The sequence below is a fragment of the Nycticebus coucang genome, chromosome 7, assembly GCF_027406575.1.
Source record: "Nycticebus coucang isolate mNycCou1 chromosome 7, mNycCou1.pri, whole genome shotgun sequence".
In the NCBI taxonomy this organism is placed as follows: Eukaryota; Metazoa; Chordata; class Mammalia; order Primates; family Lorisidae; genus Nycticebus; species Nycticebus coucang.
In genome coordinates, this window is record NC_069786.1 from 128,429,433 (window position 1) to 128,447,092 (window position 17,660).

Genomic DNA, 17,660 nt, shown 5'->3' on the forward strand with positions numbered 1-17,660 from the left:
TCCCATGATAAGCAGTCACTAAATGTTAGCTGATAACCCCTGGAGAAGCACAGACACCACGGCCTGCAAACTTCCACCCCAATCACCTTCCTAATGAGAACCATAGCACAAGCAGGTTTACCTGGGTCTACACTTCTCCAAGGAATACTCAAGGGATTTGTACATTTTTTTGTTATTCTCTGCCCTCCCAGCCCAGTTAAGTGGGAGAAGTAGATCATTTGTTCTATGTTAAAAGGGTTAACCCCACAGCCAAAGATGGTCAGGGCTGGGAGCGCTTAAGCCCTTGGCCTTTGTTTATTCCTATTTACCCTGCAGAAAGTCTGGCTAAATTGGGGTCCTGAGGCACTGGTGCAGAGTTGCCGGGGGTGGGTGGGGTGGGTTCTTTATAAACAATGATTCTCAGTCAACATCTGCCATCCCCCTCTTATTCGCCAGTCATGGCGGCCATCATGACTCCCCATGGCTCTGTGGCTGTACCTGCACACATACCTCTACCCTTACCCAAGACATGTCTATTTCCCTACATATCCACAAACCCAGCCACAAATTGTCCTATATTCTCAGCCCACCTACAAGGTCATTCCAGATGCTCAGGACCTTGCTCTGCAGGTACCTATGACATCACTAGCTATCCATATCCTCCTGTGACCTCACTAAATGGACAGCTCAGCCAAGCTGGGCTGTGGCCACTCCCTCAAACCACAAGTGGCAAAGGGCATAGATGACCACCGAGCCCTCGGGGGACAATGGAGCTGCCAGCAGCCCCACACCTGGCTCTCCTGAGGCCTCCCTGTCCAACAGCAGTCCTACAGACAGCACAATAGGGACATCCCAAGATGAGGTGTCCCCCCCTACAGATGTCTTGGTGTCAGAGAGCAGCCCTGCTCAGGTGTCAGACAGCAGCCCTGATGAATCCACTGGACAGGAGGATGCAGATCAGGCCTCTCTCAAGACAGTCATATCCATGTCTGGAGATACATACCAGGATGAAATTGCTCCTGGCGGGAGCCAGGAAATGCCTAAAAAGATGACATTTCTGTTTCCCAGGCAAGAATCAGTTGGCCTGCAAGTGTCCACGAGCCTCCCGAACCCAGCCTGGGACAGGGCAGTTGAAGACTCAAGGGCAACTCACAGTATGGTGGCTCTCCCATATCACTCCCTGAGCAAGGAAAAGATACCCCAAATGGAGGGCGTTTCCAACACGAAGCCAGAATTAGCTCCATATGCCCCAAGTACTGAGGGCTGGGTAGACTCTGAGTCTACCCAAAGTCCAGAGCTTCAGCCCACTGTGAATGATACGGATACATCCACTATTGACACCCAAGATCAGCCTGACCCTCAGGCCACCAGTACCACCAATGATGCTGAGAAGAAAACTGGGAGTCCAAAGGCCTTACACTTCGACACCAAAATTTTGTCATCAGATGAGTTCCAGACAGTGACAGAGGAGGATGTGGTGAACAACTCAGGAGAATGGCAGGCACAGTCTTACTCTCCCTCCCCAGAAGGCAGTGTCTCCCTATTGTCCAGCCCCCAGGAGGTGGCCCTGGAGAGGACGCCCCTGGATCCCAACCTGTACATGGCCAGTGAGGAGAACAACTACATGAGATCCATGACCAGCTTGCTGGGCGGGGGTGAGGGTTCTATCAGCTCCCTGGCAGACATCCTGGTGTGGTCTGAGACCACCGTGGGCATGGGCATGGCCACAGGCTTCCTGGCCTCTGGCCGCAGCACTGTGGCAGATATACTGCACCTCCCGGGGCCCAGCCTGCGTTCAGTCTCCAGCATCCTGGGCAGCGCGAGCTCAGCCTTTTCCTCTGGGCTGGCTTCTGGCACCGGCTCGGCCTTACGCTCTGTCACCCATATGCTAGAGATGGTGGAGCGGAGGACTGTGGAGGGCATCCGCTCTGCCATGCGCTACCTGACCAGTCACCTCACAACACGCCGGGCCCATGCTGGCCCTAATTGTGATTAGACTCCTACACAGCAACCCCTGAAAGACTGGCTCAGTGGCCTCCACAGATCCACAGAGGACACTCAGGCCTTGTTCCCTTGCCTATACCTGCCCTGGATGGCTCCCCAACCCAAGCAATAAATCACCAGCGAGCGTTTATTTTCTAAGCGCCAGCCTCCTCCCTTGTCCATGCAGTGGGCACCAGGGTGAGAGGACCAAAGAATCAGGGTATTGTGCAAACCCAGTGTCCCCTGAGAGCTTCTGATTGTTCTGTTCAGGGGCTGGGGACAAAAGTGTAGAGAGAAGAGCCAGAGGGCTGGTGTGGGGGGGTCTCAGACCTGCAAAAACTCATCCTCTCTGGACCTGCAGCCAGGTAAGCTCCAGAGGCCTAAGACCAGGGCCTTCCCCAGGGCCCAGGTTGGCCTGGTCAGCTCAGGCTGAAAGTCCGGAGAGGGTGGTGAGGATTTGAACACAGGTTCAAATCCTAGGCCAGCGTTGCCCAGGGCAAGTCACGTCACTGTGAGCCCTCTCAGCTGCAGAGAGGAGAGAATAAATTCGCACCATGATGTTTTAAAGGGCACTTTTTTTTTTTTTTTTTGTAGAGACAGAGTCTCATTTTATGGCCCTCGGTAGAGTGCCATGGCATCACACAGCTCACAGCAACCTCCAACTCCTGGGCTTAAGCGATTCTCTTGCCTCAGCCTCCCAAGTAGCTGGGACTACAGGCGCCCGCCACAACACCCAGCTATTTTTTGGTTTCAGTTCAGCCGGGGCCGGGTTTGAACCCACCACCCTCGGTATATGGGGCCAGCGCCCTACCGACTGAGCCACAGGCGCTGCCCCCTCACACCATGATGTTTTAAGATGATAGGGAAACAACTTAGGCCATATGTAGTATCTGGCACTTAAGAAGCCTACAAATTTCAGGGGTGGTGCCTGTGGCTCAAAGGTGTAGGGCACCAACCCCATATGCCGGAGGTGGCAGGTTCAAACCCAGCCCCGGCCAGAAACTGCAAAAAAAAAAAAAAAAAAGAAGCCTACAAATTTCAGCTGCCATTATTAACCTCCAGTAGGCTGGGGACATGCTAGAAGCAGGGATCTAGGTAGGTTGACCAACTATCCTGGTTTGCCTTGGACTAAGGGGTTTCCAGGATGTGGGACTTTCAGATTTTATTTTTCTGAGACAGTGTCTCATTCCATTTCCCTGGGCAGAGTGCCATGGTATCATCATAGCTCACAGCAACCTCAAACTCTTGGGCAGTCCTCTTGCCTCAGCCTCCCAAGTAGCTATAGGCGTCCACCACGAGGCCTAATTAGTTTTTTCTATTTTTAGTAGAGACAGGGTCTCACTTTTGCTCAGGCTGGTCTCAACTCCTGAGCTCAAGCAGTCCACCACCTTGGCCTCCCAAAGTGCTAGTAGCAGCCATATGGGAGGCACCTGCTTCAGAAGCCCCCAGCCCACCCTCTGGCTGGACCCTGTGTCACACGTGGTGGTGTTAGTGAAATTCCTGCTTCAGTGTGGCCGGGTCCCTCCAGCAGGCCACACACCTGCCTGCTGCAGCTTCACTTATCCCTTACTCACTCCTCAGAGGCTCCAACTGGGAGCCCTGGGGCTGAAAGCAGCCCACTGATTTCTTTTTTTTTTTGCAGCCCACTGATTTCTTTGACCTATATTGTGTTCTCAAATTGTAAATTGCTTGTCAGCATTTTAAAACTGGAAATTTTATATAAAAATCAGGATTTCTTGGTGTCCTCTCAACTAACAGGCACGATGTTAAGGGTATACAACATACCTCCTGGGTAAGGGACACAACTACAACTTGGTCTCTACCTACAAACACAAACAATGTAACTGAATTGTTTGTGTTCACGTTAAGCTGAAAAAAACCCCCAAGATTTCTGCTTCTGGGGAAAAATCTAGGGCCCTCATTTCTCTAGGGTGCTTGAGGGCACACGTGCTCACTGGCCACCACAGCCTACTTGACGTCACCAGCCTAGTCCCCAGAAGCACATGTCTGTCACTCCCCACCCTGCAGATGGCCTACAGGAGAAAGAGTGATACCAGGCTCCATGTGGGTGCACAGATGAACCAGGTGTGAGATGGTTGATTTCGAGCCGAGTAATCATGGGGCTTCAGAAAAGCAATCAAGTCAGACATTAAAAGAGAGAAGGAAAGTTGCCTCTCCGACAGAAACAATCAGGTCAAAGTCCACAATAGGTGGTGATGGTAGGGGGGTGGCACCAGCAGCTCTATGTGACTGAAGCCCACAACAGAGGGCCATCGAGCTGCTAGGGGAGACCCCAAAATGTGCTTATTCATGATTCAACAAATATTATTTTGAACATCCACTATGTGCCAGGCACTAGACACAGACTACTGAGGTGAACCTAACCTCAGAAGAGACAGGAAACTCATACCAGATTAAGTAAACAATGAGCCAACAAGTGCAACTGCCCAGTGTGGCCAGGGCTAGGTCCAGGCTCCCTCCCACCCCAGGGCGTCCCTGGGCTGGCTCCCTCCTAGCAAGGAGCTGGCTTTGGGGACGCCTGGAGTTGGGACCCAATGCTATCAGGACTTTCCCCATGGCTTGTCTCCGCTTTCTCCTACAGAGCCTCTGCTTCTCTTCCAGCTTCCTTGCAAGGACATGGCTCCTGGTAGCTCCAGACCCACAGGCTTGCAAGACCAGAGGAAAGGGCTTGGTTTCTCCTGTTCCATTCTGATCGGTAGTAAAAGGACTCTGATGGTCCCAGTTTGGAACAAATGTGGGAGAAGCGGGCCTCACCCAATGCTCCTAGCACCTCTCAGAGCAGCCACTGAACCCAAGCTAAGCCACCTTCCTCCCAGAGAAAGGAAAGAGGCACCTGAGGCCGCCTGTCCCTCTTGGGTCCCTTAAGCCCCCTTTTCCAGATGGCACTGCCCTAACCTTCTATCTCCTGTTTCTGAAAGTCCCCAGCATATTTAACTTGTTTTTCAAAAAAAAAAAACAGGCCAGGAACTTGAGATGGAGATGGGGTATGATGTTTATCCTAGCCCAGACAGAGCCCACTCCTGTGCTCTGAGGAACACCCACCCACTACATGGCAGCTTGTCTGTGAATGCCCTGCACACAATCAGAACTTTCCTTTAATCATGTACTTTAGAAAGAACTGAGGCAGCCAGGTCTTTCAGTACAACCCCTAATTTGATGGACTGAAAAATATTCCTTTGCATCTCTAAATTTTAAGTGTAAACCAATGAGGAAATAAAATTCACCTAAAAAACGGATTTTGCTACTCATCTCCTGTATTCTCTTAGTACTTTTCAAAATACAGTCTTCGGTGGGGAAAAGCACCTCCCATAGAGGCCTCCATCACATTAAATTTGAACAAGACAAGCATGGGCCTCCAACAAAAGGTGGTTAGGGTTACCCTCAGCCACAGATGGGCAAGTCCAGGCAGAGCAGGGAACAGCATGGTGGCAGACTGCCTGGCCCCGGCACGAGGTTTTAGGCCTTGTCTTCCAGCTGGAACTTCCGGCTTTAGCACTTTTTGTTCTGCTGTGGTAGGAACAGATGAACAGAGAGAGGGAACTTTTTTTTTTCTTCCATTTTTTTTTTTTTTGGCCGGGGCTGGGTTTGAACCCGCCACCTCCGGCATATGGGACCGGCGCCCTACTCCTTGAGCCACAGGCGCCGCCCTCTTCCATTTGTTTTTATTGTTGGGGATTCATTGAGGGTACAATAAGCCAGGTTACACTGATTGCATTTGTTAGGTAAAGTCCCTCTTGCAGTCATGTCTTGCCCCCAGAAGGTGTGGCCCATACCAAGGCCCCACCCCCCTCCCTCCTTCGAGAGAGGGAACATTTTAAAAACAAACCCTAGGGGTGGCGCCTGTGGCTCAGCGGGTAGGGCGCCAGTCCCATATGCCGGAGGTGGCGGGTTCAAACCCAGCCCCGGCCAAAAAAATAAAAAAATAAAAAAATAAAAACAAAGCCTACATAAGAAACTTAGTGACGGTCAGTGAAGACCCTTCTGTCCCCAAATGTCACACAGCACAAATGCCAGGGCAGGCCAGGCACGGTGGCTCATGGCTCATGTAATCCTAGCACTCTGGGAGGCTCAGGTGAGTGGATTGCTTAAGCTCAGAAATTCGAGACCAACCTGAGCAAAAGCGAGACCCCCATCTCTACTAAAAATAGAAAAAAACTAGCCGGGTATAGTGACACATGCCTGTGGTCCCAGCTACTTGGAAGGCTGAGGAAAGAGGATTGCTCAAACTCGAGTGTTAGAGGTTACTGGGAGCTATGATGCCACAGCACTCTACCCAGGACAACAGAGTGTGTCTGCCAAAAAAAAAAAAGTCGGGCACAGTGCCTCACACCTGTAATCCTAGCATTCTCGGAGGCCAAGGTGGGTGGGTTGCTTGACCTCAGGAGTTTGAGACCAGCCTGAGCAAGAGCGAGACCCCATCTCTAAAAATTAGCTCAGTGTTGTAGCAGGCACCTGTAGTCCAAGCTACTTGGAAGGCTGAGGCAAGAGGATCGCTTGAGCCCAAGAGTTTGAGGTTGCCGTGAACTATGATGCCAGGGCACTCTACCAAGGGTGACAGAGACTCTTTTGTCTCAAAAAGAAAAAAAAAAAAAAAAAACAAAGCCAGGCACGGTGGCTTACACCTGCTACCCTAGTACTCTTGAGAGTCTGAGGTAGGTGGATTCCTTGAGCTCAGGAGCTGGAGACCAACCTGAGCAAGAGCAAGATCCCATTTCTACTAAAAATAGAAAAACTGAAGCAGGAGGATTGAAAGCCCAGGAGTTCCAGGTTCCTGTGAGCTATGATGACCCATGGCACTCTACCCAGGGAGACAGAGTAAGACTATCTCAAAAAAACAAACAAACAAGGGTGGCGCCTATGGCTCAGTGGATAGGGTGCCAGCCCCATATACTGAGGGTGGCTGGTTCAAACCTGGCCCCGGCCAAACTGCAACAAAAAAATAGCCGGGCGTTGTGGCAGGTGCCTGTAGTCTCAGCTACTCAGGAGGCTAAGGCCAGAGAATTGCCTAACCCCAGGAGATGAAGGTTGCCGTGAGCTGTGTGACGGCATGGCACTCTACCAAGGGCAATAAAGTGAGAATCTGTCTCTACAAAACAAACAAACAAAATAAACAAACAAAAAAAAATGCCAGGGCAGGCACATGAGAGAGGAGGGAACCAGAAAGAGAGCACAATGGAGTAAGAAGGCCCAGTGTCTCTGGGCCTCACCTCCCTTAGGGGAGGTGGCCAAGCTGAGATTTCCTGGGTGACTAGTGGGAGGGGAATGAAAACACCCTGTGCTGCCACCAGCTCCCGTTACCAGAGCAGGAACCCAGGTTGGGGTCTTGTGAACCAATGGGGCTGGAAGAGAAAACAGGGCAGTTAGATGGGGTGAGGGTGAACAAAGGCCACCTGCAAGAGAAATCCTGATTGGCTGTGGGGCACACTCCAGCCACCATGGGGCCTTCTCCTGCCACAGGCATCCTGGCCACCACAAGCAAGGACAAGGGCTATGGACTGCAGTGGGCCACGTGGAGCCTTTTCCCGCAAGGGAAGAGCAGCTTCCGGCCACGGCTGGGCCTAAGGGCGCAGGTCAGCGAGGTAGGCACCCACCCACTCAGCCAGCCCCACCATCCCCATGGTTACTGTGACCTCAGCACTCAGGCAGTCAATGGAATTTGGTTCCCAAGGCAACCAGCTGGGCAGCTGAGCCAGGAACTATTTGTGTCAGTTCCCAGAGAGACTGCATAGGGAATGCAGGGGTGGCTTTGGGACACCCAGCTTTCTCTTTCTCCTTACTCCCACCTGAGAGGCCCCTGGACTGCTGTGCTTTGTCCTATTTCTAACTGCTCTCTAGGTAAAATCTCTAAAGAAAGGGGCCTCTGTCTGTAGCAGCCTGGCCCACAATGCCACTCTCACAGGCACACAGCAGGCAGGCCATTCTCATGGGACTGTGGACGTTTGCTGCCCTTTCAGGACTTCTAGACACCTCCAGCACTCAGAATCCCTTGTCAGGGCTTGGTGCCCATAGCTCAGCCTGGACCTGCTAAAAAACAACAATGACAACTGCAACCAAAAAATTGCTGGGCAGGTGCCTATAGTCCCAGCTACTCAGGAGGCTGAGGCAAGAGAATTGCTTAAGCCCAAGAGTATGAGGTTGAGGTGAGCTGTGACTCCACAGCACTCTACCAAGGGCAACAGAGTGAGACTCTGTCTCAAAAAAAAAAAATCCCTTGTCAGGCTTTGACATGAAGGGCCTAGACACCTGTCAGCAGATGGACTACATTAACTTCTGGACCATAGGGCTAAAATAAAATGAGAGGCTGCTTGTCGTTCTTTATAAAATTGACGTCCCTGCCAATAGATATGATCTCTTGTGTCTGGAAGGATTGATTCTAGAACTTCAGGTCTTCAAAGAAAGGATAAAGGCACTAGTATATAAACAGCTAATGCCTAACGGAAAAATCCAGAAATTGATTATCACAGAAGAGACAGCTAAACTACGCCCTTTTGCTGTGGCAGTGGTTCTCCGAAATATAAAATTTACTGAAGATCAATATGACAGCTTCATTGAACTTCAAGAGAAATTACATCAGAATATTTACAGACAGAGAGCCCTGGCTGCTATTGGTACCCATGATTTGGACGCTTTATCAGGCCCATTTACATATACTGCAAAGCACACTTCAGATATCAAGTTCAGGCCTCTAAATAAGGGCAAGGAGTATACAGCCTGTGAACTAATGAACATCTACAAGACTAACAACGACCTTAAACGTTATTTGCATATCATTGAAAATAAAACCTTGTGGCTCGGCGCCTGTGGCTCAAGTGGCTAAGGCACCAGCCACATACACCTAAGGTAGTGGGTTCGAATCCAGCCCGGGTCTGACAAACAATGACGGCTGCAACCAAAAAATAGCCGGGCATTGTGGCAGGCACCTGTAGTCCCAGCTACTTGGGAGGCTGAGGCAGGAGAATCACTTGAGCCCAGGAGTTGGAGGTTGCTGTGATGCCACAGCACTCTACCCAGGGCAACAGCTTAAGGCTCTGTCTCAAATAAAGAAAAAAAAAAAAAAAAGAAAAGAAACCCTTGTTCCCAGTTATCTATGACAGCAATGGTGTTGTCCTTTCAATGCCTCCAATCATCAATGGAAATCATTCCAAAATAACAGTAAATACTAGGAATGTATTTATTGAATGCACAGGCACTGACTTCACTAAGGGAAAAATACTTCTTGACATTATTGTCACTATGTTCAATGAATACTGTGAGAATCAATTCACAGTGGAAGCAGCTGAGGTAGTTTTTCCTAATGCAAAGTTATATACCTTTCCAGAACTAGCTTACCAAAAGGAGATGGTAAGAGCTGATCTAATTAACAAAAAAGTTGGAATCAGAGAAACTCCAGAAAATCTTGCTAAGCTTCTGACCAGGATGTATTTAAAGTCAGAAATCATAGGTGATGGGAATCAGATTGAGATTGAAATCCCTCCGACCAGAGCTGACATTATCCATGCATGTGATACTGTAGAAGATACAGCTATTGCTTATGGATATAACAACATTCAGATGACTCTCCTGAAACCATACACCATAGCTGATCAATTTCCTGTTAATAAGCTCACTGAACTTCTCAGATATGACATGGCAGCCGCTGGCTTCACTGAAGCGCTTACCTTTGCTCTGTGCTCCCAAGAACATATTGCTGATAAACTTGGTTTGGATATCTCCGCAACGAAGACAGTCCACATAAGTAATCCTAAAACAGCTGAGTTTCAGGTGGCACACACTACCCTCCTTCCTGGCCTCCTAAAGACCATAGAAGCCAATCGGAAATGCCCCTTCCTCTGAAACTGTTTGAAATCTCTGACAATGTGGAAAAAGATTCTAGGAAAGATATAGGTGCATAAAATTACAGGCATCTGTGTGCTGTTTATTACAATAAGAATCTTGGGTTCAAGGTGATCCATACGCTGCTGGACAGAATTATGCAGCTGCTTGCCGTGCGCCCTGGTAAAGATAAAGGCGGATATGTGATCAAGGCAGCAGAAGGCCCTACTTTCTTCTCCGGGCGATGTACTGAGATCTTTGCCAAGGATCAAACCATCGGAAAACTTGGGGTCCTTCATCCTGATGTTATCACCAAATTTTGAGCTGACCATGCCCTGCTCCTCTCTGGAAATCAATATCGAGCTCTTTTTGTGAAGATAGATCTCTGTTGTGTGATTCTGTTCCCAAGTGTCCCTTTCTCCTTCCCTGGTGTCCTTTAGTCCTCCACAGGAACATCCATTTGTACTTTAATGTTTAATAAAGTATGATAGAAAGCACTGTCTGTTTCTGTGGGTAGAGCCATCTTTTCCCTGCATTAGGCCAGCTTGTGCGATACATAAATGTGGTATCTGTGCGGAGCTGCCCTGCTGGGTAGAGGCCCAGTGGAGTGCGGGAGAAATGCACTAGCAGCGTGCAGGGCGGCTGAAAGTCGGAAGTGTTCCTCAGACATCAGCATCTCACACTGTAACTGATTACGCCTGATAAAAGGATCCCTTTCTTTTCCTTATTGATAAAACAAGATAATTGATTAGTATACATGTTGCATGAGCATGAGATAATGAAAGGTTTTAGTTTTCATGTTCTCCATTAGACATATATTCATCATTTGGAAACAATAAAAAAACACCATTTAAAAAAAAAAAAAAATTGAGGGCGGCGCCTGTGGTTCAGTGAGTAGGGCGCCGGCCCCATATGCTGAGAGTGGTGGGTTCAAACCCAGCCCCGGCCAAACTGCAACAAAAAAATAGCCGGGTGTTGGGCGGCGCCTGTGGCTCAGTGAGTAGGGCGCCAGCCCCATATGCCGAGGGTGGCGGGTTCAAACCCAGCCCCGGCCAAACTGCAACCAAAAAATAGCCAGGCGTTGTGGCGCACGCCTGTAGTCCCAGCTGCTCGGGAGGCTGAGGCAAGAGAATCGCGTAAGCCCAAGAGTTAGAGGTTGCTGTGAGCCGTGTGACGCGGCGGCACTCTACCCGAGGGCGGTACAGTTAGACTCTGTCTCTACAAAAAAAAAATAAAAATAAAAAAAAAATAGCTGGGCGTTGTGGCGGGCGCCTGTAGTCCCAGCTGCTCGGGAGGCTGAGGCAAGAGAATCGCTTAAGCCCAAGAGCTGGAGGTTGCTGTGCGCCATGTGACACCACGGCACTCTACCGAGGGCAGTAAAGTGAGACTCTGTCTCTACAAAGAAAAAAAAAAAAAAATTGAGGAACTATGTAGGAAACAGGCCCCAACCCTCCCCACAGAAGGTGAACTGCAAGAGAGGGAAAGTGACAAACACATGGGTAAATGGAGGCATGAGGTATCAGTCACAAAATGGAGAGGATAACATTCCAAGCCGGCATGGAAGAAAGTAAATATCCAGCCCACCTGCTGCCCAGGAGCCAGGGAGCACTCTGTTGGTCTGGCCCAAGGAACTGTAGTTCTCTCCTCAACAGACAGTGGCTGCCATCTGAGGCTGGTCAGACGTATAACATCTGGGCAAGAGCAGCCTTCAGCCTGGTTGTGGAAGACAGTGACTCTCCAGTCAGATCCGCAACTGGCAAAGCCTCTGTTCTAGGGGTGGGGAAATCTTTCATGCTGGAAGGTCATGTTAATTTAGCTGTAATCAAATAAGGCTACATTCAAGAAATCTCAATTATAGGCGCCTGTGCCTCAAGCGGCTAAGGCGCCAGCCACATACACCTGAACTGGCGGGTTCGAATCCAGCCCGGACTGTCAAACAATGATGGCTGCAATCAAAAAAAAAGCCGGGCGTTGTGGCGAGCACCTGTAGTCCCAGCTACTTGGGAGGCGGAGGCAGGAGAATTGCTTGAGCCCAGGAGTTGGAGGTTGCTGTGAGCTGTGATGCCACGGTACTCTACCCAGGGAGACAGTTTGAGGCTCTGTCTCAAAAAAAAAAAAAAAAGGCCAATTAGATACACTTAAAAATGTACATTATTTTATGCCAGAGGTGGCAGGTTCAAACCCAGCCCTGGCCAGCCAAAAGTCACCAAAAAAAAAAAAAAAAAAGTACATTATTTTTATAAAAATCTAACTACTATTTACTTAATGTTTTTTAAAAATGAAAACTATTTGTTAATTTTAGAGTTAACTAACTTTTTAATGACTTTGTTGTGTCCGTTTTTTTTTTTGTTATTATTGTCATTGTTCTTTAGCAGGCCCTGTCTGGGTTTGAACCCACCAGCTCCAGTGCATGTGACTGGCGCCCTAACCACTGAGCTACGGGCACCAAGCTGTGTCTGATTTTTGTTGGAAAGCGTTTGACTATTTGGTTGTAGCAAAGAGGTCCACAGTTTCAAATGATCCTCCAGATGGGTATCAGTAAGTTGGGACTTTTAAGACATCTTGATTTGGGTTAGGTAGAAGAATGTAGATTCACAGCAATTGGTGGTTGAAAAAAAAAGCAAGAAAGTATTTTTCCAGCATATTCCCAAATACGTAGGTGGGTATTCTACTGCATTTTTCCATATTTCTTTTTTCTTTTTTTTTTCAGAGACGGAGTCTTACTTTGACTTTGTTGCCCTCAGTAGAGTGCTGTGGAGTCACAACTCACAGCAGCTTCCAGCTCTTGGACTTAGGTGATTCTCTTGCCTCAGCCTCCTGTGTAGCTGGGATTACAGACGCCTGCCAGAATGCCTGACTATGTTTTGTTGCAGTTTGGCTGGTGCCAGGTTTGAATCTGCCACCCTCGGTATGTGGGGCCAGCACCCTACTCACTGAGCCACAGGCGCCACCCTATTTCCAGGTCTTATTGCTGCTAGAAAAAATTGTCCTTGCAGCCAGGCACAGTGGCTCATGCCTGTAATCCTAACACTTTTTTTTTTTGCAGTTTTTGGCCAGGGCTGAGTTTGAACCCTCCACCTCCAGTATATGGGGCCAGCACCCTACTCCTTTGAGCCACAGGCGCCACTTTTTTTTTTTTTTTTGTAGAGACAGAATCTCACTTTATGCCCCTCGGTAGAGTGCCGTGGCCTCACACAGCTCACAGCAACCTCCAACTCCTGGGCTTAAGCGATTCTCTTGCCTCAGCCTCCCGAATAGCTGGGACTACAGACGCCAGCCACAACGCCCGGCTATTTTTTGGTTGCAGTTTGGCCAGGGCCGGGTTTGAACCCACCACCCTCGGTATATGGGGTCGGCGCCCTACCGACTGAGCCACAGGCGCCGCCCCACTGGCGCCACTCTTAAAGTGATTTTTTTTTTTTTTTGCAGTTTTTTTTTTTTTGGCCAGGGCCTGGTCTGAACCCGCCACCTCTGGTATATGGGTGCTCTACTCCTTGAGCCAAAGGTGCCGCCCAATCCTAAAACTTTTGGGAGGCCACTGCAGGAGGATTGCTTGAGCTCAGGAATTTAAGATCAGTCTGAGCAAGTGTGAGACTAAAAATAGAAAAAATTAGATGGGAAGCTGAGTGAGACTCTGTCTCAAAAAAAAACATTGAAAGATAATCACAAGCCAAAATGTGCCTTTGAAGCAATGAGGTTGTACCTTCACAATACAAATAAAAAGATGTGTCAAAGTGAAACGTCAGTGATATGAATCGGCAAACTCAGTACTAAAGGAAATCAGACATTTCACACTTAATAACCTAATAATTTGTTCTGTAAAATTTGGATTCAGGCTCAGCGCCTGAGGCTCAAGCGGCTAGGGCGCCGGCCACATACACCTGAGCTGGCGGGTTCGAATTCAGCCCAGACCCACCAAACAATAATGACAGCTGCAACCAAAAATTAGCCGGGCGTTGTGGCAGGCACCTGTGGTCCCAGCTACTTGGGAGGCGGAGGCAGGAGAATCGCGTCAGCTCAGAAGTTGGAGGTTGTTGTGAGCCACAACACTCTACCCAGGGTGACAGCTTGAGGCCCTGTCTCAACAAAAAAAAAAAAAAGAATTGGATTCAAATTTTCTTTTTTTTTTTTTGGTTTTTGGCCGGGGCTGGGTTTGAACCTGCCACCTCTGGCATATGGGACCAGCGCCCTACTACTTGAGCCACAGGCGCCGCCCTAGATTCAAATTTTCTTTTTTTTTTTTTTTTTTTTGTGGTTTTTGGCCGGGGCTGGGTTTGAACCTGCCACCTCCGGCATATGGGACCGGCGCCCTACTCCTTGAGCCACAGGTGCCGCCCTAGATTCAATTTTCAAAATTCAAATTCAAAAGGCCACACTCAAGGATCCAGGAAGCCATACATGGCCTTAATGCCACAGGTTCCTAGCCTCTGAGCCAGCCCCTACCTCATCATCTTCAGCTGCCCGGTTGCCCCTGGTAGCCTCTTCAACTTTATCTCCATCCTCTTTTTCACCTGGAGAGAATCAGGACGAGTAAATACCACACTGCCCTCTTAGTGTGGCTCCTTGGGGCATTGCCCAGTAACAGATGTGGCAGGGTGGAATGTCCTTGGAGCTGCCACCGCTGCCTGACAAAACAATCAGGTCAGGTACCCACATTCCACATGCACTTGTCACAAGGTTGGGAGCCCAAGCAGCTGCATCCTGAGAGGCCAGTTCAGCAGATCAGTAGTCAGTGACTTTCAAAGATGTACAGAGGGCACTGTCCAAGAAGACTAGCAAATCCACTAGCACTATGTGGACCGAGTGCAAGTGGGTGTGTGGCACAGCTCCATGTCACTAGCCCCAAACAAGGAAGGCCCTGACCCACAGGTGCAAGTCCATTAGCCCCCAGGTATCCTGGTCCCTCCTCAAGGAGCCCCCCTCCCTCCCCCTGTCAGGGGAGGCCACTCACCATCACCTTCTTCCTCCTCTTCCTCTTCCTCCCCACCTTCTTCCTCTTCTTCATCTACCTCATTGTCAGCCTCCTGCTCCCCATTTTCCTCATTCTCCTCGACAAAACACACATCAGCCATTAATCAGCTGGCCCAGGGCTGAAGGACACAGCAAAGCCCCTGACCCCCCTTACTCTTCCCTCCAGAGGCTGCCTAATGCTTCTAGAGCACCTGAGAGACACCTATTCCCTAAGATCCAATAGGACCTCGACACAATAACTGCCCAGGCGCTTGGCCCCCTTTCCCCCTGAAGGAGCTAAAGAAACTTCACCCCAAAATATGACTCCTTGGCAGTCTGAGAGGCTGAGGTGGGCAGATCACCTGAGCTCACAGGTTCAAGAACAGCCAAGAGCTGTTGAGCTGTTCTTGAACCTGTTCTTGCTCTTGTTCATGAGCAAGAGCAAGACCTCATCTCTAAAAATAGCAGGGCATTTTGGCAGGCACCTACATTCCCAGCTACTAGGGAGGCTGAGGAAAGAGAATCACTTGAGCCCAAGAGTTTGAGGTTGCTGTGAATTATGACACCACGCACTCTACAAAAGGTGACAAAGTGAGACTCTGTCTCAAAAAAAAGGGGGGGGGGCGCGGCACCTGTGGCTCAGTGAGTAAAGTGCTGGCCCCACATACCGAGGGTGGCAGGTTCAAACCCAGCCCCAGACAAACAGCAACAAAAAAATAGCCAGGCGTTGTGGCAGGCGCCTGTAGTCCCAGCTACTTGGGAGGCTGAGGCAAGAGAATCGGTAAGCCCAAGAGCTGGGGATTGCTATGAGCTGTGTGATGCCACGGCACTCTACCTAGGGCGGTAAAGTGAGACTCTTGTCTCTACTAAAAAAAAAAAGACTCTGTGGTATAAAGAATATTTTAAATTAAAGGCCATTCATGATCAGAAAGCATTGGAAGAAGACTTTCCTCTATCTACATAAAACCTGAGTAACCTGATTGGGAATCAAAAGGTGGGGCGGACTGACTTCCCTTTTTACTTGGTAACAGACCTGGCCCCAAATCAAAACACAATACCTCTCAGGTTAATTTACAAATCAATCTGTGTCCCCCCCATAGCAACAACTTGCTGCACCTATACTTTCCAAATTCTCTGCCCTCCCTTCTAAAAGACATTTATAAAGGTCTCTGACCATCACTGAAACATGGGGTAATCATTCCTATGGTTCCCCTCCATGAGCATGGTATTTGGAAATAAACCTTTCTCTTATTAATCTGCTGTAATTGTGAGTTGATCTTTCAATAAACCAACCAAGGGAAAAGGACAGGTTTTGCTGTGATACACCACCCTGGGCTAAACCCCAAATTAGACCAGGACAGACTTCTTGGGATGGGAGCTGCCGGGAATCATGAGCAAGGCAGCCACTCACAGCGTTCCGTTCCCATTAGCAGGGGCTTCTCTTCCATTCTCTGCCTCTTCTACAACTTCCTTCTTCTCCTTTAAGTCCTTCAAAAGGCAAGAGGGAACAGTAAGTCTTCAGAGCAACCCATGGCAGGCAAGAGAATGGCAGGGGCTGAGAACTACAGAGGCAGAACTGATGTGCACATCCAAAGCTAAAAAAGGACTTTGTGGCATCACTGCCCCAAACCCCTCAGGCAGGGTGAAAAAAACTAGCCCCATAAGATTCACACTGGCCCATCAGTTTCCAACCAGAGGGAGCTCCACCCCCACAAGCCTCAGTGGAAGACAGCAGGCTCAGAAGTAAGGTAACGGAAGGGCCTGCCTTGGTGGGAGAACTCCCACAGTGGACTAGCCTGGGAAGGGAATGGCAGGCGAGCTCACAGTCTGGCTCAGCTGCAAGCCCCCGGGAGCCCAGACTCTGGCAAGAGTTGGTCTCCCAAGAAATCCAAATAGCAGGTATTCCTCCATATTCTGCTGTCCCAGGAGGAAGCAGACTATTACTTGGGAATAGGTGTGGGGTCACACCTGAGCTCAGGGAGCTGGGCACCATTCGGCAAAGGACTCAAAGAACGGGTGGAAGTGGGGAGGGTAGCCGCAGGCATCTGCATGCACCCTGTGCAAGGAACATGTGACCCCAGGTCGCCCTGAGTGTGCTCCTGTCCCCGGGGACTTTGGACCCCGCGGATTTGCCGGCCTCTGGACGCCCCCTGTCGCCACCCTGGCAGGCCTTTGGCGGGCAATACTCCCACGAGGTGGCCTCCAAATCCGCAGGGCTGTTTCAATTCCGCAGCCCAGGTTGTAAGGGTCACGCTTCTAAGAGGCTGTTCGTCGCCTCATGGGAAATCACGCTGGAAGAAAAGAAATGCTGAGGACTATGCTAAGGGGTGGACCCCCCAAAAAACTGGTCCCGGGCTGGGCCCCGAAGGGGCTGCTGAGAGCCCCTGCGAAAATCCGGGTCTAGTGCTCCGTCCGCCATGGGAGTGGTCTCTGAGCACAAGGATTAAGCAGACGCCCGGGTGACTCGCGCCGATGCCCACAGGGACATGAACACGACCAGAGGATAGGGGGGGAAACCCAGTCTGTGAGCGCCACGTTCCTGCTGAGGACGGTGACGCTACCTAGGCAAAGCCGCGCAGGACCTCAGGTCAGGGGCAGAGAACTCGCTACGTGGCCCCCGAATGGCCCCTCCTGTCTTGCTGCTATACAAACCAGTCACAAACAACTTTCAGTGCTACCGACCAGCCTCCGCGCCCACCCCTAGCCCCGAGGGCGCTCGGCCCACTCCCCCGACCGGCTTCACGTTTGCCCGCGGTGCTTCCCTTCCCCTCCTCCGCACAGACTGAGTGGGCTGCCGGGGCACCGCGCTGCCGGCGGGCGGGCTCCCCGAGGGATGGAACAAGAGCAGGTTTAGGGCAGACCAGGGTTGCGCGCCAAACACCGCGCTGCCGGCGTGCGAACTCCATCCCACCCCT

General features: G+C 50.1%; 1 protein-coding gene and 1 pseudogene across 2 annotated transcripts; both read left to right on the forward strand.

The window, feature by feature from the left end:
• Positions 1-420: 420 nt before the first annotated feature.
• TEX44 (testis expressed 44) lies at positions 421-2,833 on the forward strand. Its single transcript, XM_053598161.1, has one exon. The coding sequence runs from the start codon at positions 722-724 to the stop codon at positions 1,973-1,975; it is 1,254 nt and encodes a 417-aa protein (XP_053454136.1). The 5' UTR covers positions 421-721; the 3' UTR covers positions 1,976-2,833.
• A 5,444-nt stretch (positions 2,834-8,277) lies between these two features.
• On the forward strand, positions 8,278-10,943 carry LOC128590775 (phenylalanine--tRNA ligase beta subunit-like; annotated as a pseudogene). The gene is made up of 2 exons (XR_008381337.1): positions 8,278-8,783; positions 9,044-10,943. The product of XR_008381337.1 is annotated as a phenylalanine--tRNA ligase beta subunit-like (transcript).
• The last annotated feature ends 6,717 nt before the right edge of the window (positions 10,944-17,660 follow it).

What these genes read in the sequence shown, in the direction of transcription:
- TEX44 (XM_053598161.1), top strand. Translation starts at nt 722, where the DNA reads ATGACCACCGAGCCCTCGGGGGACAATGGAGCTGCCAGCAGCCCCACA.